Below are 22,790 nucleotides of genomic sequence, written 5' to 3'. Positions count from 1 at the left end.
GGTTGGTTAACGCTTCTCCAATCTCTTAAAAGCTTTCTCTCGTACCTATTGCCTCCTCCTCGCTTCCTTTTTTGCTCTTCCTACTACTCTGTAGAGACGCAAAGGCGCCGCCTTTGTAGAATCTCCGATAGCCTCCCGAAGTCACCTGCCATGGCCGAAAGCGCCACGGAGGAACCCCCATCTCTGGCCGAGGTACGTCTCCTCTTGTTCCTGTGGATCCTTGTCTGTTTGTTGACTTCTTCAGTTTGTGCGGCACTTATTCCTCTTACATATTGGGATTTCCATGATCTGGGCTTGTTCTGTTTCTTTATCGTTGATATATGCTTCGTCGTCCTCGGATCTGATGACTTTTGTTAATGTTTTTTGCTTTTTCCTTTTTGGTCGTTTGGATCTCAGCGAAGAATTAGTGGAGATAAAATGATCTAATTCAGATAGACTTGTTTCTGGGCTCGCAAAGAGATTAATAATCATTTGATAGATACTGATAATGTGTTGGTCAGAAATGCCCTGATTATATGAAATGGGAACCGAGGTTCATGCAAAAGACGGTTTGAGAGGGTTAAGTTGTATTAAAAAAGCGGATCTTTTTCTTGGTGGATTTCTAGAGCTGGTTATGCAGATGCTTTATATTAATTTATCTGCATGAATTGGAGAGATTGTTGAGAGAGTATTTAGATGAAGAAGGTTGGAGAAGAGTAATTTATGGAAAAAAAAAGAAGCATGAAGAGCTATGGTGATTGCAAATTGATTGATGCATAAAGATGCCACTTTTTTATGTTAATCAATTGTATGGCTTGTTTTTTTTCTAAAATAAGTTCTGTGTTGTCGTTTCCTGTTTAATTTGTTTGCTCAATCTTACAATTTCCTAAATATCCTGTATATTTATATAGGAAGTTCCCATGGCCAGATTTGGATTTAACATCCTACGTTAAGAGATAACAATTTAGCTATGAATGTTGAGGCACTGATTTTTGGCTACCCTCTCTCTGAAGAATCCTTTGGAAAGTTGTAAACTCTTGTTGCTTTAACCAATATTTTTACATTCAAGTAAAACAAAGCTCCATTGAGCTGTACCTTTAGGGATTGGTTTTGATCAGATAATAAATGCTGAAAGAAAATAAATCTCCTTGATATTTATTTTCTTTCTTCTCCAATATAGCTCCATTTTTTATATTTCTTCCCACATTGATGGGCTAAACTTTCTGCAAGATGTTTCACAATAGCTGGTTCACTTTTACTGTTTTCTCATTTTTTTGTAATTTTTATTGTTAGATGGATCAAGCTCTCATATTCTTCCTGAAAATCTGCTATAAACTTTTGGGCTACTTAGAAAGACTTTGAACTTAAAATACCAGGAAACACTATAAATGTACAATTGTATTAGGGGAATTTGTTCACTCATATAGTATGCTAGTGTCCTTTTTAAATTTTGTATTGATGATGTTTAAAATTTCTTGCTTAGCACCATATTTTACAACATTTTGTGATTTTTATTGTTGTTAGATCGATCAGTCTCTCATATTATTCCTGAAAAATCTGCTATAAGCTCTCAGGCTGCTCAGAAAGACTTTGAACTCAAAAAACCCGGATAGCTCCAAAAAAGTACAATTATATTATGGGAATTTATATTCACTTTGTATTTTATGCTAGTGTAATTTCTTCAGCTTTGTATTAATGATGTTTAAATTTCTTGCTTAGTACCATATTTTTTATTGTTAAAAATTCTTCTTATCTAAGTGAGTCAACACCATTAAGATTAAGGACTAGCATTAGACAATACAGAGACGAAGACCATTGACTTTAACAAGATTGGTACTTGCAATGGTTCAAACTATTGTTAAATGCCATTATAATATGACTGAGAAACCTTTCTAAGATGTGTTAGTTGTGAAAAGGTTTTGTTTATGTGGTGTACGATTAGGTACATAAATAATACATTGCTCTTTGTGACTAATGGATTTAGATGCATGGTTTATGCATGGGAGTAAGATTCCACTAACTTTTTTCTATTCCAAGAACTTTATACTACTGGGCGAATATGATAAACAGAAAATTAAGTAGGGTGGAAGCTATATACCCATGATTTTGCATAGACTCAGTAACCAAGATATCCTTTGACAAAGTTGCATTAGTCTATGTTGAGGTCTATATAGGAACCTTTGTGTGCCTTAGTATTTTACATATGAACATGGAGAGAGAGTGTTTATGCTTTCTGTTACTCTACAAAGAACATATTTGTTGAGAGCTACACATATGGCACCAAACTGGGACTTTGGAATCCCTATCACACCAGGAAATAAAAGAAAAATAATGATGCAGATTAATGATGACTTTTGTGTATCGTTTGTTTACTTGCTTGATTCTCATTATTACATGGATGATACTGTGTTACGATTGCAAACACTTAGACTTTCTCGTCCTTTGTACTATTAATTTTAATTTATCCATTCATATCATTGCAGGTTAGGTCGAAGTCCTTTATATTATTAGTTCTAGTTTATTCATTCTAACGATGCAGGTTAATGATCAAATATGTATCATATTTTCCTTATTTTTGCATGATTGATTCAAGAGTCTTATTACCCGTGTCACACGTGTTAATCACATTACAAATGCAAATTTTAGACCTTGTTTGAAGCTAGTTCATTTTCAATGTTGTTTGAGACAATCAGCCTTATGTTTTGTATGTACCTTTGGTCGCCATGGTGCCATCTTTATTAATATAGAACAAGAGCATTGAGATTAACATATTTCTTAAATATGGACCCAGTTTGGATTCAGATGTTCTCATTTAGGTTTTTTTTAATATTTCAATTACCAGATACATACATATATACATATACACATATATATACATATATATATACATATACACATACATATGGATATATATACATATGCATATACATATACATATACATATACATATACATATACATATACATATACATATAAATAAATAAATATATATATATATTTATTTATTTATATATATCATTGTGTTGCACTGGGTACTTGAATTTGAGTAGACAAGCCAATCTTGTAATCTCATATCGTACCGATTAGCATTGTTGCACTATTCAAGAGGTGGTCTTCCTAAAATGGTTTGTGTCTATACTAAATGGTCAAGCATAAGATGTTGCGATTGGTTGTAGTTTCTTGATAAGTTAACATAAATGATGACCATGATGCTTGAATGTTCACTAGATCAGTCATTAAGATAACTGAGTAAAGAAGTGATCTCATCCTGCATTTTGTGGTCTGTCCTGAGAATGGGAGGCGGGATGTATCTGTTTTTTGCTTCTTTTCTCTATTTTTCGTTCATTGTTTAAGGGCTATATTTTCCACTTTAATATGCCTCACTAAATGCAGCAATGGTCACTTCAAGACATAGAGAAGACAGATCAGACTGAAGCTTCTGTTAAACAAACTAATGGGGATGAGAATCCAGCTGATGTCAGTTCTGAAGAAGTAACTGCAGAGAAGAATGGTGAAAGTTTTGCTTCAGATGCTGTCACAGAGAAAAGTGATCAAACTCCTTCTGCAGAGGAAACCAGTGCTGTTGAAGAGATGAATGGTGAAGCTCCTGAAGAACAGGAGACAGAAGTACCACAAGTTGAAGAGAAACCAGAAATAAAGGTTTGGTTTCCCAATATCTAAAACATCTGCAATTATGGTTTACATATTCGATAAACAAAAAAAAAAAAATCATCCATGGAAGGTTTTGGTAAAGAATCTCTGTGGTTGAATTTATAGATTGAGACAGCCCCTGCTGATTTCCGTTTCCCAACAACAAATCAAACAAGGCATTGCTTTACTCGCTACATTGAATATCACAGGTAGGATGAGACAACCTATTGGCCTGTAGCTATGGATCTGTAGGTGTATAAATATTATTGGTGATCAAAATTGGTGTTTGACAGGTGCATAGCTGCAAAGGGAGAAGATGCTTCTGAGTGTAATAAATTTGCAAAGTACTATCGCTCATTGTGCCCAGGGGAATGGGTGTGTGCGCTTTTCTTCCTTTGATAATATTATCTTTCGTTTTTCTTTTTCACTATTTTTTTGTGACTGTTAAAAATAGAATTCTAGTCAAAAGATCTTTGAGGCTCTTAGTTTTCTACATTAAAGTCTCATATTATACTTTCCTAAAATGTCCACTCAGTGTGAAAGTTAGTCTAATTTGCATAGCTGGCTGAAAATTGAAAAATGATGCAATAGTTCTAGGGGTTAAGGTCATCTTCATTTTTGTTGGAGCAGATTGCATGGGTTAGTGAGAAATGATATCAGAGAGCCTTGTATGCCTTTCCATGTGGTTTGACAGTCGCATGTTTGGGAGTGAATTGTACATAGCAATATGGGGGTTCTCTGCATAGTCCTGCCGTCAAACCATTGAGGTGGAGTTTTTGATTTATAGAGTTGTAGGAACAGAGCATTTAGATGGGGAAGATTATGTGATTCACAATAGCATCATAAGCATAATTAGAAGAGGATAAGCCCATGTGGGGAGATATGTCTGTATGTAAATTATTTTCTAGTAGGTCTGGGGTTAATAATGTATAATTGCACATCCAAAGGTACATCTTACGGATAACATCCTTATACTTTATTTTCTATCCAAATAGTTGCATATATTTATTTCTTATTAGAACATTCATGAAAGCGTTCCACTGCACATCCAAAGGTACATCTCTTGGGTACAGCCTTGTACTAATTTTTTGCTGATACAGTTTCTATCTTATTTTTTCTTATTAGAGCATTCATTAAAGTGTTCCTCTGCAACTAGTTAGAATGTTCAGAGGGGAAAAGAAAAACACAGTTAACCATGAGTTGCATGGACCTGATGGTTCCATGTGTTAATTGATTAATTGGATCCTCTCATAGTTGAAACAACTATGCCCAACTAAATTGCTCTGTGGAATACCAGGACTATATGATATTAAGAGAGCATCATGACCATTGTTTTAGTGTGATTGCATTATCAGCTTTCATCACTCTCTTAGAAACAATTTACTTCTGTTGTTGTATGATTCTGACAGATATTGAAATGATAAAGATCAATCCAGTGATAAGTACATCATTTGCAGGTAGAGCGATGGAACGAGCAACGAGAAAATGGGACCTTTCCTGGTCCTTTATAAATGGGTGTTATTTTCCAGATTTACAGAAAAGTAAGCTTATCTGGATTGAGAGATGAAGAGGCTTTTATTTCTGCAAATGTTACTGAATAATGTATTTGGCTTGTTCCAAGTCGAGTTTCTAACTGATTGATAAACTGTCTTTCCTCACAAAGGCAGTGTCATTCTTTACCATGAGGTCAAACTTTTTATGTTTCAGGATTGTGCATGTTATAACAGCATTTTCTTCAAAATCAAATAATTGTTATCCACTACTTTTGGTTTGGGAAAACAAATGTCTTTTTTTGGGTATACAAAAGCACATTATTTTTGATATTTTTGTTATGAGTTTCACTACAAACAGCCCACTCACCAGTACATTACAAAATCTATTGAGTACTTGATGGTAATGTTTTGTGGTATCTATTGATCTTTTCTAGATCTGTTATAATCAATATCTTCCAAAATTTTTGTTCACTACATATGAAAAAAAATTCGTAATCACTAACACGGTTAGTTTGTGGCTTCAATCAATTGTGAACTTAGACTGGCCTACGTTTAAAGTGGCTTTGTTTGTTGTCTTCCTTTTTAGATCAGATTTCTTCTTCGACATTGCCATTGGTTGAAGTTCCAACATTTGAGCAGTGTCAAAGAAGAAAAATGCTCTGATAGTCAATGCAAGAAGTTTAGTTTTGAAGTAGAGAAGCAAATAGGTGAAACAAAGTGATAAATATTTGTGTTTCCTTGACCATTTCTTCCGAAAGATTTCTCTATTTTATGTATATATATATATATATATATATATATATACTCATTTGAGTAAATGTCCATAGTCATAGAAGGCAAAGTAATTAGATTATTACGTGTCATTATTATGGGTATGACACAACCTGCCATTAAAATTTGATTATCTACACGACTAGAAAGCATAGCTCTAATGCCATGGCCATCTCAAGAGATGGACATGAAAAATATTAGTTTGACACATTCTAACTTGTAGCAGATGTTCAAGTGCATCACTTGGGAGTAACCGAAGACAGAGTATTCATAAAGCTTAGAAGAAGTGAGTTTTTGGATGAGACTCTAAATTCATACAGTTATGCAAAATATTATTAATTTTGATACATATCATATAATTTTGATTTGATGATGATGTATTCATTTTGATCTGATGATTTATTTGTGGAGGGATTTTATAGTCGGGGAATGGTAATTAGTCTCTTCTGATGTTATTAGCTTGAACTTATGAAGGCACTAATAGCACTTCCCGACTCGTCTCCGGTCCGAAGGAGGCTGTGCCTTTGCGAACCGTAGTTTATTCTCCCACATGTGATCTCAAAGTTTATATGAACTGTGGCGACACTTGAGCTCGGACAACAAACAATCGAGCTCAGAGATGGGTGAGCAGCATAGGTTTAACTCCCCACCACACAATCTGTTGCTTCATCAAACCCACCCTCTTCTTTCTGCTACTTGGCTCCAAAAATGTACCTCCACTAGTCAAAAAGGTATAAAGGGGGGCACTGTTCACCTTGCGAAAATAATGCATCAAATCACAAATAGCCCTCCCTTGGGTGATGCCCAATACTTTAACTGTAACCTTTTAGACAATTATGTTTTTTTTTTTTCGAAGATAAGTGATGAAAACAGGCAGTCAAAAATTTTACCAGCTAAGTTAAATGATATATATATATATATATATATTTTGCAGATGATAACCCAAATAAGTTTGGTTTTTATGGTAGCTAATTTATCAGACATGTATTTATTGGGGTAGCTAATTTATCGTAGGAAAGTAGATACATTAGTTTTATTTATGTACCTAAATATGTTAGTTTGTATAAGATTTAAATATAATAAGTAATTTGTCCATATATAGTGCATTATCTTTATTTGTACATTAGTAGTGAGATGATGTTAAGCACCATATTTGGCAAGAGTCTGATTCACAAAATTACATAAGAATTTTGGTTTTGTAAATATCCAGACACAAAATTCTTTCGAAATAATTAATTGACATTCTCAAGATTATTTATATTAGTAGGAGGCAGGTGCATATAATTAATTATATAATAGGTAATGATACATCTAATAAGTTTTTATGTACGTTACTTAATGAGGTTATGTACATTAATTAACCTAGGCATTGTGTTGGCAAAAACCTCATGTATATATAAATAATTACACGACATTTTTCTTCTTGGGTTATGAATAAAAACGGATTTATTGGTACATTATATAAGTAAGTTTACATATATCGGCAGTATACATAATAAATAGTTTGGTACATAATCAGTGTCATAAGGTTTGCAAATCATGGATTACGAGAGATGCATCCTTCGATCTTACAATCCCTCGAAACTGCTCGATTTGAAGTTCCTATCAAAAGAGGAATTAATTCCACTCCCAAATTTTGAACTTTTTTCTTCTTTTATATTCAATAGCAGAAATGCCTTCCCATTCAACTCATTAGAGTAACTGCTGTTAGCTGCTGAAATGGCAATTAAAAATGAAGCGTCTCAGTTATAAATATGAAACTCTCAGGGCTTTTTGTGAAAAATATGACCACCAAGCGGCCAACCGGTCCGGTTCAACGTTTTCTGTTCCCGCCCGGGATTCGGTCCAGGCTCGGCAAAACTCCGAGATCCTGTGGCTTGAATCACGGAGGGTTGTGATTACCTCAAGATCAGAGTGCACGGTCAATATGGAGATTGTTAAAACATTTGTTTGTAGCGAAGCCAACAGGGTATCCGAATCTCTTTTGATCGAACTAACCAGGGAACGGAGTCTCAATCGAGGCACCACCGAATCCTAAAGCCAGCCTCCTCCGCTCCCGCATCCATTTCTCTCTCTCTCTCTCTCGCTCTCGCTCTCGCTCGCGCTCGCGCGCCTACTGACACACCAACTCTCGCTCTTAGGGTTTCTCGGGTCATCGTCGACGTTGCCGGGCGCCAGATGAGGAGGCTCGTGTTCCCTGATCACCGCGTGGAGGGGCCTCCGCCCTGGCGGGAGCGGCGGCCGTTGCCCCGGTGTCAGCGCCCGGCCTTCGCCGTCCTCCTGCTCTGCTCGACCCCCGCCGTGCGCAGGGCCGTCGCCTTCGCCGACGTGGACGACCTCGTCGCCTCCTGCCCATTCCCCCCGGCCCAGTTCGCCATCAACTCCGGTCGCGTCGCTGGGCGGCTCTTTTACGATCTCCACGCCGATGCCGTCGACGCCGCCCTCTTCTTCTGGGGCCGCCGTCTTGACGGAGCCCACCCCCTCACCCCCGTCATCGAGCCGGCCCCCGATGCCCCGCCCTATAATGACGCTGAGGAGAAGGGCCGCCTTAAGACCCTCTTTTGTGGCCACATTCAGGGGCTTCTCGAGTATCAAGGTGTGAGACTTTGTGAGCGGAGAATCGATGAGGTCTCGGATGAGATCAAGAATGTGTCGGTGCTGCTAAGTCGCCATAATCGGCTGGTGAAGTTCACTGAGCTGAGGGATAAGAGGACGAGGCTGGAGGCAGAAAGGAAACAGCTGAAGGGCCGGTTGTCCGAGTTCCATGCTGCCATGGAATGCCTTCTCGCTCGACTTGGTGAACGACAAGAAAAGGCTTTTGCTGAGGAGGAAGAAGGAGGGGTGGATGCAGATGTGAATGGCAAAATTTTTAAGCTCGGAGACAAATTGGATTGGAACCAGATTTGCCAATTGATGCAGAGGGAATGCAGGAGGCTCGAGGAGGGTTTACCAATCTATTCATGCAGGAGGAAAATTCTTTCACGCATTTTCTCCAATCAGGTTATCATTTTCATTATGTTTTGTTCTATTAGTTGTAACCTAGTGGAGTTTGACAGAATCTTATTAACCTGTATCCACTCTTTCTGTGTTGATAATTTTTTTGTTTTTTGTTGGGTGGGGGGGGGGGGGGGGCGGTGGGTGGGTAGGGTTCTGGTTAATGTAACACAAATTTCTGGTGAAGGGAAAGTAATAGTTCTGTGATCTATCTCTGTGGCTTAATCTATAGATTTTTCTTGGTTTCTGTGAATCATGATCTTTGTTTCACGAAACATTGTGATAAACTTTATTACTAAGTATAAATCATTTGATAATCTAGTATGCTGTTTGAAGTCATTGTATTTTTTGAGTGGGTCCTGTAAGTAACGTCTGTCTAATTGGTTCATATTTCTGGTCAAGGGAAGGGAATAATTATGAAATTTCTACCTGATGATCTATCTCTATGGCTTAATTTATAGCTTTTGTTTTGTTTATGTGAATCACATGAATCATGATCTTTCTTTCACTAAGCATTCTGATATACTTTACTAATATGTATAAATCATATGAGAATCTATTATGCTGTTTGAAGTCATTTTATTTTTTGAGCGGGTCCTGTAAGTAACGTCTGTCTAATTGGTTCATATTTCTGGTCAAGGGAAGGGAATAATTATGAAATTTCTACCTGATGATCTATCTCTGTGGCTTAATTTATAGCTTTTGTTTTGTTTATGTGAATCACATGAATCATGATCTTTCTTTCACTAAGCATTCTCATAAACTTTACTAATATGTATAAATCATATGAGAATCTATTATGCTGTTTGAAGTCATTTTATTTTATGAGCGGGTCTTGTAAGTAAATTCTGTCTAATTGGCTCATATTTCTACTTGGCATTGAGTAATTAATTAGGGCTTTATGGCAACTTGTTATATAGGACGGTCCAAAAAGGAGAGGATCATTTTTTATTTTATCTTATGCTTGAAGGTCACAATCATTTGTCAAATGAAATGTTCAACATGAACCAAAGACCTTTTAACGATTGTTGCAGATAGCAGGGTTTCTCCTTGAGTAGCCAAAAAGTTTGATCGTACGAGCCTTTGTTAATCTTGCTTGTACATTTTACACTATTGCCTTACTCTGTGTCATGACTTTGCTCTTGAACTTCAGTTTGTCAATTGGTTTCTTGCTCTCACTCGCCATTGTCATCATCATGACTTTGTTAGGATCCTTTTATTTTATGAGCTTATGAATAATGTTAGTTCAGTAAAAGTCGGATAGGAGTTTATTTAATATTTATTTATTATTAAGAGTCCATGTCCTAGTGAACTCTGGGTGGAACTCTATAAATAGGGATATATCTGTTTTTCTTCATCAATCAATGAAATACTATTCAGTCTTTTGACAAACCCTAGGAGGCCGATCCCCTCAAAGTGATCAAGGAGGCTGATCCCTTTGAAGTGATCATCTCCTTTTCTCCCTTTTCTTCTATGATAAAACTCTAGGGTCTTATCATTTGGTATCAGAGCAGCGATCCTCGGCATTCTCGCTGTAATTTCTCACAACACTTTGCCGCAGCCATCATAAAAAAAAAAAAGAAGCAGCCGCAGTCCTCAACGGCCTTTATTTCCCAGCCTCTGTTTTCCAACCGTGGTCCTCGACATCTCTACAGCCGCCTCAATCGCGCCTTCGCCTGAGATGGCGCTGCCAACAGCGTGCCTCCCAACCGAGAGCAGCGTGAGGGCAGTGCGCCCCATCCTGCTTGACGAGAAAGGGTCGTCGCCGCTGCTTCCCGGCTAGCGACCGTCGCCGCTGCTGCTTCCCGGCTAGAGTCCACCATCGCTCGCCTCCCAGCCACGACCCTCGTTGCCTCTTGGGTTGCAGCCGCTCAACCATACCTCGTGGGCGGGCAACTCACCATCCTGCTCGGCGAGAAAGGGCCACCGTCGTTACTTCCCGGCCAGCAACCACCACCGTCGCCGCTTCCCGGCCAGCGACCACTGTCGCCCGCCTCCCAATCGTGACCCTCGCTGCCTCCCCTTGGGTCGCAGCCATAACTGCTCGACCATCCCTCCTCGTGGGCGGGTAACTCACCATCCTGCTCGACGAGAAAGGGTCGTCGTCGCTGCTTCCCGGCCAGCGACCACTATCGCTCGCCTCCCAATCGTGACCCTCGCTGCCTCCCCTTGGGCCACAACCGCTTGTGACGACGCTTTTGCCTTTAGCCGCGCACGCAGCGACCGCAACGAGCCCTCACGCTGCTCTCAGCATCCGCTTACTCAGTAGCCTCGTAATGATCCCTTACACCCTCAACGCTGCTCCCAGCTGTGCCACCACCGCTGCCTCCCAGCCTTAGCAGCAGCATCCTCCTCATGACGACTGCAGCGAGCCCTCAAGCTACTCTCGGCATCCGCTTCCTCGGTAGCGTCGCGATTCCTCACGCCCTCAACATAAGCTTCACAACAACTGCACCAAATAGGGCAATGCTGATGCCCTTGACTAGACAACAGAAACAACAATTGGGGATTACATATCTACAGTCCTATACAATGGCTATCAATAATTCAGTGAAAGCTCAACTAGAAGCTTTGGAAACTAGAATTGAGAACTGGATGCAAGAAACACTTAATGATTTCAAAAGGAGCCTACTAGAGAGCTTTAGCAAGCTTCAACAAGATGAAAGTTCAAGTCTTATGTTGAATCGACCTGGAGACACCAGAAAAAGGAACCAAGAACAGGATGTAAGCTACCCCCGCATGAAGGTGGAATTTCCAAGATGCGAAAATGGAGATCCGACCAGTTGGATTTCTAGGGCAGAAATTTTTTTTCGTTTTCATAGAACTCCAGAAGAATCCAAGGTGGAAACAACTTCAATCCAACTAGATGGAGATGCAATCCAATGATATGATTGGTACGAAACTTGTCACGGGGTCTCCTCGTGGGAGTCATTCAAGAGATGGCTTCTCATTCGCTTTAATCAGATTTCTACAGTGCTAGAATATCATAGCAGATTTGAACGATTGTCAGATCAAGTCAAAGATTGGTCCGAATGATAACTAGTGGGAACATTTATTGAAGGACTTAATTTAGATATCCGGTGTGAAGTCAAAGCTTGCCAACCTCGCACTATGATAGCTGCAATCTTATTTGCACGTTTGCATGAGGAAAAAATCAGTAGGAAAAATCGTCGAAACAGAAGTGACAACAAACAGATGATCAGCAAGCCACCTATACCATTTATTCCCAACCGAAACCCTAACACCCGAAGACTAACCTGAGAAGAACTCAAGGAAAGATCAATGAAAGATTTGTTCTGGCACTGTGATGAAAAGTGAAGTAGGGAGCACCGATGTAAACAAGGACAATTTTTAATGATTGAACCAATTGGAGAGGAACCAGAAGCTAACAATGTAGACTCCGATCATGAAGGTATGGATTCTGGTGGAGATGTTGGACCTATCATACATACAGTGCATGCATTAGTAAGCTACTCTAACCCGCAAACTATAAAAGTTGAAGGAACTTTGGAACATCAGCATGTTACAGTTTTGATTGATACTAGTAGTACTAACAATTTTATGGACAGTAAGGTTGTTGACCGATTGACCTACCACATTGAAGGCTGTTAATACCAAGATCGAAGTCTTGCATCTTGTAATATCTTCATTAGATATTCCCTTGAATATAATATTTTTCAGTGATATGATCATTAAACTCAAAATGTCTTTGTATTATAACATATTATTTTTATTGAGTCTATCTTTCCCTTTTAAAATCTTGATCCTTTAGCAATCCGAGCCACTACAATGATAATCTAAAATTTGATTTATATGAATATACCTCAAACCCCCTTAAGTGCACCTCTCACTACATTAACTAGTAATTATCCTCTAGACCTATACTCCCTTATTATTCTAGTTCAACATCACATTTCCATCTCTAAAACTTCTCTATCTATCTCTCTACTAATTCACTCTGCAATGCTCAATGAAGCAACACTCTTAGATCACAAATGATGTCTTTATCCTCTCCTTGGCCAAGTGACACCGAGGTGCATTAGCTTGATCTGTAGATATCACTAATTTTAAGTAAAGGTCACTGATGGATGAATTTTAACTTGTAATAGCAAATGTTCGAAGATAAAATTGATTATACAGGGCCAAGAGTTGCTTGTGGACTTATTTTTACTACCCTTGGAAGACTTCGAAGTGATGCTTGGAATTTTATGACTATCAACCCTGGGTGATGTTTCTTGGAATTTTTCTAAACAAATCATGAAATTTTTTATTAATGGAAAGTAGATGATCTAAAAGGAAGACGCAGAAGTAAGGTCACAACTACCACTAGCCATCGGATAGAGAGGGTTCTCTAGAAGATTGTAATGACTAATACACTGAAAGGCCGACCTATTGCTTACACTATCAAGAAGTGGAGACCGTACTTAGAGTCTGATAGGGGTGTATTTAATATTTATTTATTATTAAGAGTCCAAGTCCTGGTGGACTCTGGGTGGAACTTTATAAATAGGGATGTATCTGTTTCTTTTCATCAATCAATGAAATATTATTCAGTCTTTTGACAAACCTTAGGAGGCCGATCCCCTCGAAGTGATCATTCCCTTTTCTCCCATTTCTTTTATGATAAAACCCTAGGGTTTTATCATACTTATGTAATTGCAATAACATGATAACATCATTGTTACATTTTTCTATATATTGGTGGCTGTAGCCTTATGACATCATTATTATTGTGAACTGGGTGGATGTTGTTACTGATAGAAAGGTAGAGATAGAACATGACAATACCATCTGATGTTAGATGCTTCCATTATTTTCCATGTTCGACTTGTTATAACTTAAGATATATGGCTTTCTTATCAACAAAATTTATATGGCATGTTCTTACATATGGTTTGCCAACATATGACTTTTCCAGAATGTACAACAACAACAACAATAAAGCCATAAGTCCCAACTATTTGGGGTCGGCTAAAATTTTAAGTTCTTTAACTAGTTTGGTGGTTCTGCTCTTATCATTAATTCTAACATCTGCAACATCATAAGTCCAACCCAACAAACATTCATAAAGACAACCATATCCAGTTCTTCATTCGGGATAATTAATACTAGTTCTTGGGGTACTTATTACTAGTTCTCAAGTTTCGTGGTACATAGCTGTATATAAAATGTCTTGTGGAGCTGCTGGGTTTGGCAGTTGGCATGATAAGAGTGTTCTTATTCTTAACAAATATTGCCACTCATGGAAGCTTCAATAGTTTGATTGCTACAATGTTGCTTTTCTTGTAAATTTTGGCTTAGCTACTTTGTAGTTCATCTAGTTATTGGTATATCAATACCTATTCAAATTCGACTTTGTATAGTTTATTTTTGAATAAATAGCATTTTCAGATCTACTTTCATGATTACTTCAAGTAGAATCATGGACTTCCCTTTTTTTTTTGGCCAAAACTAGTTAAGGACTGAAAAATATTTTTATAATTTTATTCTTTGGTTCTCATAGGTCATGGTCTTGATTGGAGAGACTGGTTCAGGGAAAAGTACTCAACTGGTCCAGTTTCTTGCTGATTCAGGACTAGGTGCTGATGGAGCTGTCGTGTGCACTCAACCTCGTAAAATTGCGGTGAACTCTTTGGCACAAAGGGTTGGAGAGGAAGCCAATGGGTGCTATTCCAACAATTTTGTGCACTCCTATCCTACCTATTCATCCTTTCAGGAATTTGGCTTGGGCCTGATATTTATGACAGATCACTGTCTCTTGCAGCATTTTATGAAAGGTACAGGTTTGCCCCATATTTCATGCATTATTATAGATGAGGCACATGAAAGAAGCTTGAACACTGATCTGCTTTTGGCATTGATTAAGAGGAAGCTGCTTGAGAATATAGATTTACGGCTTATAATAATGTCTGCCACAGTTGACGCAAGCAGACTCTCAGGCTATTTTTACAGTTGCAGCACCTTATATGTCAAGGGAAGAAACTTTCCTGTTGAAATCAAATATATTCCTGATATATCTGCCGTTGTGAAGGACTTCTCTGGAAAGTGTGCTTCATATGCCTCTGATGTCTTAAAGATGGTGAACATGATTCATAAGACAGAGGGAGATGGTGGTATCCTAGCATTTTTGACTTCTCAGATGGAAGTAGAATGGGCTTGTGAAAACTTCACTGATCCCACTGCCATTGTGCTGCCAATGCATGGAAAGCTTTCTTTTGTTGAACAAAGACATGTTTTTCAAAATTACCCTGGCAAGAGAAAAATTATTTTCTGCACTAACATAGCTGAGACATCACTTACTATCAGAGGTGTTAAGTATGTTGTTGATTCTGGCATGGTCAAAGAAAGCAGGTTTGAACCTAGCTCTGGTATGAATGTGCTTAAGGTTAGTAGGATCAGCCAAAGTTCTGCTAACCAACGAGCTGGCCGAGCAGGTCGAACAGAATCGGGTAAGTGTTTCAGGCTTTACTCAGAATCTGATTTTCAGGCAATGAAAATGCATCAGGAACCTGAAATTCGTAAAGTGCACCTTGGAATTGCTGTGTTGAGAATCCTTGCTTTAGGTATTAAGAACGTTCAAGACTTCGAGTTTGTTGATGCTCCATGTCCAAAGGCTACTGAAGTAGCAATTCAGAATCTAATCCATTTGGGTGCTGTTACACACAAAACTGATGCATATGAACTTACTGAGACTGGTTGGTATTTAGTGAAATTGGGTATTGAGCCACGGCTAGGGAAAATAATTCTTGGTTGTTTTGATCATGGTTTGAGGAAGGAGGGTATCATCCTTGCCACTATAATGCCGAATGCTAGCAGTATATTTTGTAGAGTTGGTAGCGAAGAGGATAAATATAGAGCTGACTGTCTTAGGGTTCCATTTTGCCATCATGATGGAGACCTTTTCACTCTTCTCTCTGTTTACAAGAAATGGGAGGGTGAGCCTGTAAATAGGAATTGGTGTTGGCGGAATAGCATCAATGCAAAGTCACTGAGGAGATGTCAGGAAGCTGTATCAGAGTTGGAAAGCTGTCTCCAGCATGAGCTCAACATTATTGTTCCTAGTTACTGGTTATGGAACCCAGATGAACCAAGTTGTTATGATAAATTATTGAAGAAGGTCATACTTTCATCTCTTGTAGAGAATGTTGCAATGTTCTCTGGACGCAATCAACTTGGTTATGAAGTGGCTTTAACTGGTCAACGCATACAACTTCATCCATCAAGCTCATTGTTAGTCTACGGGAAAAGGCCAGATTGGGTGGTGTTTGGGGAGATTTTGTCATCATTGACTGACTATTTGGTTTGTGTAACTGCTGTTGACTTTGATGACTTGTGCATGATTCAGCCTCCTCTATTTGATTTGTACCAGTTGGAAAGTCGGAAGATGCTGATGGATGTGATATCTGGAGTTGGCAATAATTTGCTTAAAAGATTTTGTGGAAAGTCAAACCAAAACTTACAGAGGTTAATTTTGCACACTCAAAATGTTTGCTCAGATAACCGAATCAGTATAGATATTGACTTTAGTAAAAGTGAGGTTCATGTATATGCTTCAGAAAAAGATATAGAGCAGGTGGCTAGTATTGTTAAGGATGCCCTGGAGTACGAAAAAAAATGCTTGAGAAATGAGTGTATTGAGAAACGTTTATTTCCAGGCCGACCTGGTATTTCCTCTTCTTTGGCTCTCTTTGGCTCTGGTGCTGAAATTAAGCATCTGGAGCTTGAAAAACGATATTTGACTGTGGAAATTTTGCATCCAAACTCATCTTCTCTAAATGACAAGGAACTTCTGGTGATGGTTGAGAAGTATGCGTGTGGAATAGCTAATTTTCAAAAATATGGAGGGACTGGACAAGAGGGATCATATGTGAATAAATGGGGAAGGATAACGTTCCTTAGTCCTGAAATTGCTGAAAATGCTGTCACCAAGCTGAACGAGGTGGAGTTTTGTGGGTCCATGATTAGAGCACTGCCCATCAAAGCAGTTGAACCGAAGGTGACACCATTTTCTGCAGTAAGAGTCAAAGTCTCTTGGCCAAGGAGGCCTTGCAGGGGAATTGCACTTGTCACGTGTGCAGATGGAGAGGCTGAATATATTGTTAGGGACTGTTTTGCTTTGACAATTGGAGGAAGGTATATTAACATTCAGGTCAGCCAAAAACGCCAGAATTGTGTATTTTTAACAGGAGTTCCCAGAGACATATCGGAAGAAGAACTCCGTGATGCTCTTCTAGGTTTGACAAAGAGGAGAATCCTTGGCATTCACCTTGCACGAGGAATGGCAGTTGCTGACCCACCAATTGCTACATGTGCAGAAGCACTTATTAAAGAAATTTCTCCTTTTATGACTCACAAGCATTTTTCTGACAATAATTTCAGGGTCGAAGTATTCAAACCTGAACCAAAGGATTTCACCATGAAAGCTATGATTACATTTGATGGAAGTCTGCATCTGGAGGCTGAAAAGGCTTTAAATCACATCCAAGGGAAAGTATTGCCTGGTTTTGAGACGTGGCAGAAGATACAATGCCAACAAGTATTTAATAGCTCTTTGTCATTTCCTTCACGTGTCTATTGTGCTATCAGGAAACAACTGGATTCACTACTAGAAAGTTTCAGATGCCAAAGGGGTATGTATGTACTTCTGTTTGATAATTTACTCTGTATATCAATGTTTCTTATTCCATCTACATGTTTTGACTTAGGAGGAAGAAAATAATATTTTTCAATGTATTCTTCTACAACAAAAATAACAAAATCGTAAGTCTCAACTATTTGGGATCAGTTACATGGATTTTTTGGTGCTATTGAGATATGTAAAAAGTTATATGTTTGGTTAGGTTCAGAGTACTTAAATTATTATTTATAATTTCTATTAAGGTCCTTTTAGGTCTTCCTCTATCTCTCCTCATACTACTAACATTAATTATTTCATCTCTTCTGATTATCATATATGGAGATTTCCTACGTACATGTCCATACCATCATAAATGATTTTTTCTCATATTATCGTCTATTGAAGCGATTTCAATATGCTCTTCTAAATAACTATTTTTGTGGTTCTCAATCTCAAAGATTTTTCAAAGTTTTGATAATTAGATTCTGGAAGTGAACATAGTGGAAAATGGAAGAGTATCTAAATTCATAATGTCTTGGAGATGAAGCTTGCTAAATAGATTGCTTAATATGATAACATTCATCAATTCATATTGGGTTTTGAGCAACTAGCTCTATTTATGTTCGAGTTATCTGCAATAGATGTACAACTTTGTACTTATCCACTTAATAATTGAAAAAAGTTTATAGATGAAAACTTGTGTAGCACTTTTTAGTTGGGTAGTTGGTTTTTTGAAAAAGAAATTATATACATGAACAATGACAGTATTGGTTATCAAGATTATAACAAATTGCTAACTGATTCACTTAGATTTGGAAGCTATATCACATACGAGCAAGGAACAAATGATAAATGATTAAATTAAAATGAAGCTTGAAATCCTATTGCTGAATGATGCATGTAATTGTAAATAAATACAATAAAGCAAATTGAGGAAGGGTGTGTTTGGAAACACATTTGTATTTTTAATATGCATTTGGAGAAAGAGATTTGAATGAATGTGCAGTTGTGCAATGCTTTGAGTGCTTGGTAAATAATATATGAAATTACATTTTAAATGTGCATTGACGTTAGTATTGTTTAGTAAAATTATATTTCAAAAACTCATTGAATATTATATGACAAATTTACCTTTCTAATATTTTTAATATGTATTCAAATGTGAATACATATTTTTTATTTAAATTATGTAAATAAATAAAATAAATAAATGAATGTATGTCATTTTACAAAAATTTTGTATGGTCCAGTTAATATAAAATATCCTTTAAAAATAAATAAATAAAATATCATATTAACGATGACAGAAATTGAGAAAAGGGGAGAGGAAATGATTTTCGATAATGTCACAGGGTACTTAGAAAATTTTGAAAATTTTCACTAATATCTGACAAAATGCTGAAATGCGCCCTAAGGTGGCATTGGTATCTAAGCATTTGAAATACAACATCCAGGCCAAATAAAGTAACATTAGCATTTGAGCATTTGCAATGTAACATCTAGGCCAAATGCAATTTGAAAAAAAATTATCAAACATCAATTCACATTTAAAATGTGTAATGGGCGATCAATGCATATTTCAAATGCGTTCCCAATTCCCAAGTGCACCAGAAGTACTTGACTTGATGTTGATCAATAAATTAGTTGGCCTAGAAGATTGTATTCTTCCTGTGCTTTTGAGTTAGACACCAACTATTTCTCTTAAGAATTTTCTTGTGATTAATGCTTTATCTTTGAAGTGGTTGGCATGTATTATAATTTCCATAGTGAGTAAATCATTCTAGGAAGTCTTTTATAGTCCATAATGCTTATAAGCCATCAGAGGACAAAAACATCATCAGATCCATTATTTTAAACACTTATTCACTCCCTTATTGCACCTACTTTTGATGTCTATGTAGGAATGGACTGTTAGCTCATGATGTATCAGACCGTGATTAGTAAGCAGTTCTGATGCAATCTGCTCTTGTTGACAGTTGAGTCTGTAGAACCTCTAGATATTTGTAGTAGTTCTAGATTTTGGTACATAGGTGGCAAAAGTTATTGAGATGATTGCCATGTTATAATATTTATTGCGGCCTTCTAGAATCAAAGGATTGCTCAGAGTGCTGCTTTCTAGTTTGAGTTCTGGACTGGAACCAATTTTACCATGCCATTGAGGGTGGAAAAGTACTATATTTTTTCTGGTCTTCTTAAATTTGTGTTGCTGATGTAGGTTATCTTTTTAATAGAGTAGACCCCCAGCTAACATGGGAATAATTTATTTGAAATGTGCTTCTTAGGATGTAGAACATGGTGGTTTTGAGATTGCTGCAAAAAAAACAGGTCATAATGTTTGGCACAGTTCAGAATGAACTTTTCTGGTTGTTTTCATGGAGTATCTCAACTAACATGTACGTGCTAATGGATGACATTCATCTGGACTCCGTTGAGATCTGAAAAATATTACTGAAAAGTCATACTTCACTCACATTCACATAATTCATAATTGTCTTGACGTTAGGATTTGGTCTAGTTGATAATGTTGTGTGTCAATCAGATATGAATTTCTGGACCCAAAGCTTTGCATTAAAGAGAAGGAAGGCCAGAGAAATATATGATTGGAAGATTGTCTTATGCAAGAGAATAATTTGGCTACTGTAAAGTAAATCAGGATATGTTTAATGTCTTTGAAAGGGTCGAGCATCACTGTTTGATGCCTGTTTGAAGAACTTGCCATGCATTATAAACCATTGGTAGTTTAGTTCTATTATTGTCGACGATGATGTTGGCCAAGGTAAATGACAAATTGGTAAAAGGGACATAAAGAAGTCTTCAAGTTCTTTTCCTTGTGAATGCATCTTTGGATGATAGATCCCTGGATGACCATTTTCTGAAAGATCGAAACAAGTCTTAGGGATGGAAAGAGAAAAGAAGCAGTGGAGGGCACCTGCATATTCTAATTTGCAACAGTGTTGGTGCATTGTTAGATTTGGTTCATGTGGTGAAAATTTTCAGCAAATGGGAAGAAAACTGAAAGTGGGTAATCAGCAGTGTTGAAATACCTGGATGATGGAAAGAGGATGAGTATATATGTGTATATTATTTTTGTCAAGAACTAGCACTTGACCTTAGCTATTAATTTTTAAATTCAGCTTCCAATAGCCTCTTGGGGATCCTTTGAACTATTAATTTGTGCTGCATAAGTGGCTTATTTATCAACTTCCAGCCTCAGAAGAGATATAGATTTTATTTTTCTTTCAACATGGCATTTCAAGCTTATAGTGCGTGGTAGTTTTGTCCTGTTTAACTTGTCTCAGTACATCAATTCTCTTTACCAAAATGATAACAAATTATTCTAGACTTCATTGTGTAATAGCACTAAATTTCTACATGCTATATTACTTCATGATGGCTTGCTAATAGAACTCCTTTACTTAATCACTGGTTCCACAAGTTAAAAATATTTCCTTAGTAATTTGGTGTTTTTAACTTGTCATTTCTTGGTTAGCTTTTGTTTTTGTGAAGTAATAAGTTTTCAAATTTTTTCCTGCTTTGGATTCTCATTCTGGGCAAGTTTCATCTTCTTGAGAGTTCTTCCTTCTGTGGATAAAGAAAACCTTTTGGAAATTAATGTTTGGATATAATAACCTCTCAGGAATGGACTTGTATCTCTTGTTGTAACTGCTTAGTGTTACTTGTATTATCCAGTTAGCTTCAAAGTTCAGTTGCAATATATAAGCTTTCAGCTGGTTGTGTCATGCTGCAGGTGTGTCCTACAACCTAGAGCAAAATGATAATGGTTCTTATAGAGTAAAGATATCTGCAAATTCCCCTAAAAATATTGTAGATTTGAGGAGACCTCTGGAGCAGTTGACACAAGGCAAAACGATAACTCATTCAAGCCTCACCCCAGCAGTGCTGCAGCTTCTTTTTTCCCGGGATGGTGTTGCATGTTTAAAAACTGTGGAGCGAGAGACTGGAACTTACGTTCTGTATGACCGGCAGAACTTGAACATCAGAGTGTTTGGTCCCCCAAAGGAAGTATCTGTGGCTGAGAAGAATTTGGTCCATTCACTGCTAACTCTCCATGAGAACAAGCTACTTGAGATCCCCCTCCAAGGGCGCAGCCTCCCACCAAACCTGATGAAAGAGGTGGTGCAGAGGTTTGGGTCAGATCTTCAGGGGCTCAAGGAAAATGTGCCTGGAGCCGAGGTAACTCTCAGTACTCGACGCCATACCCTCTACGTTCGAGGAGACAGAGAACTAAAGCAAAGGGTCGAAGACCTGATCTCTGAGGTGGCGCTATCCATCAATCAAAATAGGGTAATTGAGAGGCCACCAGAATCCTGTTGCCCCATATGCTTATGCGAGCTGGAGGATCCTTACAAACTCGAAGCTTGTGGGCATACATTTTGTCGAGCTTGCTTGGAAAATCAACTTGAATCGACCATAAGATCACGTGATGGTTTCCCCCTTTGTTGCACTAAGGTGGGGTGCCAGAAGCTAATCCTGCTCATAGATCTCAGATCTCTGTTATCATTCGAGAAGCTGGAAGAGCTCTTCAGAGGTTCGTTGAGTGCATTCGTGGCATCCAGCGATGGGACCTATCGGTTTTGTCCGACACCTGACTGCCCCAACTTATACCGTGTTGCGCCCCTGGAAGAGGAGGTTGGGCCTTTCATCTGCGGGGCTTGCTTAGCGGAGACATGCAGGAAGTGTCATCTCGAGTACCATCCCTTTGTATCTTGTGAGAGGTACATGGAGTACAAGGAAGACCCGGACCTCTCGCTGGCAGAATGGTGTAGGGGGAAGGAAAACGTGAACAACTGCCCTAGCTGTGGGCTTACCATCGAGAAGACTGAAGGTTGCAACCATGTGGAGTGCAGGTGCGGAAGGCACATCTGCTGGGTATGCATAAGTTCCTTCAGAAGTAGCGATGAGTGCTATTCACACCTCAGGTCTGTCCACCAATCCTACTGATTGGATGCACTCTAGATGTATACATGTCCATATTACATATGTCTATATATGTCTATATATATATATATATATATATATATATCTGTACGTGGTGGTCAGGAAGACTTATTAGTGTAGCCTAAGTTGATTGTGGACTCGTGTATTCTTCATGTACGGAGACTTAGTTGGGGCGTTCCTCGTTATTGTTGTTATTATTTTTGCATGGCAGAATGGACGGACACAAGCGGCGATCACATCCTTGAAACTGGATCTGTTGCATTAGCAGATCTGATGTGTACATCATCAATCAGCGCCTTAATAATGTGTTCAGAAACTCTATAGGT

At 38.1% G+C, this 22,790-nt stretch overlaps 2 protein-coding genes across 2 annotated transcripts; both read left to right on the top strand.

Moving 5' to 3' along the window:
- The first annotated feature begins 33 nt into the window (after positions 1 to 33).
- On the top strand, positions 34 to 5,392 carry LOC135619363 (cytochrome c oxidase subunit 6b-1-like). Its single transcript, XM_065121296.1, has 5 exons — positions 34 to 192; positions 3,373 to 3,639; positions 3,757 to 3,839; positions 3,924 to 4,005; positions 5,088 to 5,392. The coding sequence occupies exons 1-5, from the start codon at positions 151 to 153 to the stop codon at positions 5,139 to 5,141; spliced, it is 528 nt and encodes a 175-aa protein (XP_064977368.1). The 5' UTR covers positions 34 to 150; the 3' UTR covers positions 5,142 to 5,392.
- A 2,517-nt stretch (positions 5,393 to 7,909) lies between these two features.
- Positions 7,910 to 22,667, top strand: LOC103994858 (ATP-dependent RNA helicase DEAH11, chloroplastic). Its single transcript, XM_009415301.3, has 3 exons — positions 7,910 to 8,894; positions 14,392 to 17,518; positions 21,254 to 22,667. Exons 1-3 carry the CDS (start codon positions 8,073 to 8,075, stop codon positions 22,465 to 22,467), a joined length of 5,163 nt encoding a protein of 1,720 aa, XP_009413576.2. The 5' UTR covers positions 7,910 to 8,072; the 3' UTR covers positions 22,468 to 22,667.
- The last annotated feature ends 123 nt before the right edge of the window (positions 22,668 to 22,790 follow it).

The sequence above is a fragment of the Musa acuminata genome, chromosome BXJ2-8 (genome assembly GCF_036884655.1).
Source record: "Musa acuminata AAA Group cultivar baxijiao chromosome BXJ2-8, Cavendish_Baxijiao_AAA, whole genome shotgun sequence".
NCBI classification, from domain to species: Eukaryota; Viridiplantae; Streptophyta; class Magnoliopsida; order Zingiberales; family Musaceae; genus Musa; species Musa acuminata.
Note: the sequence above shows the minus strand (reverse complement) of the source record. Positions and strands in the feature narration are given on the sequence as shown.

What these genes read in the sequence shown, in the direction of transcription:
- LOC135619363 (XM_065121296.1), top strand. Translation starts at nt 151, where the DNA reads ATGGCCGAAAGCGCCACGGAGGAACCCCCATCTCTGGCCGAG. An exon ending in CGCTACATTGAATATCACAG is followed by an intron (nt 3,840 to 3,923) that starts GTAGGATGAGAC and finishes GGTGTTTGACAG; the next exon opens with GTGCATAGCTGCAAAGGGAG. An exon ending in CATTGTGCCCAGGGGAATGG is followed by an intron (nt 4,006 to 5,087) that starts GTGTGTGCGCTT and finishes CATCATTTGCAG; the next exon opens with GTAGAGCGATGGAACGAGCA.
- LOC103994858 (XM_009415301.3), top strand. Translation starts at nt 8,073, where the DNA reads ATGAGGAGGCTCGTGTTCCCTGATCACCGCGTGGAGGGGCCTCCGCCC. An exon ending in CACGCATTTTCTCCAATCAG is followed by an intron (nt 8,895 to 14,391) that starts GTTATCATTTTC and finishes TGGTTCTCATAG; the next exon opens with GTCATGGTCTTGATTGGAGA. An exon ending in AAGTTTCAGATGCCAAAGGG is followed by an intron (nt 17,519 to 21,253) that starts GTATGTATGTAC and finishes GTCATGCTGCAG; the next exon opens with GTGTGTCCTACAACCTAGAG.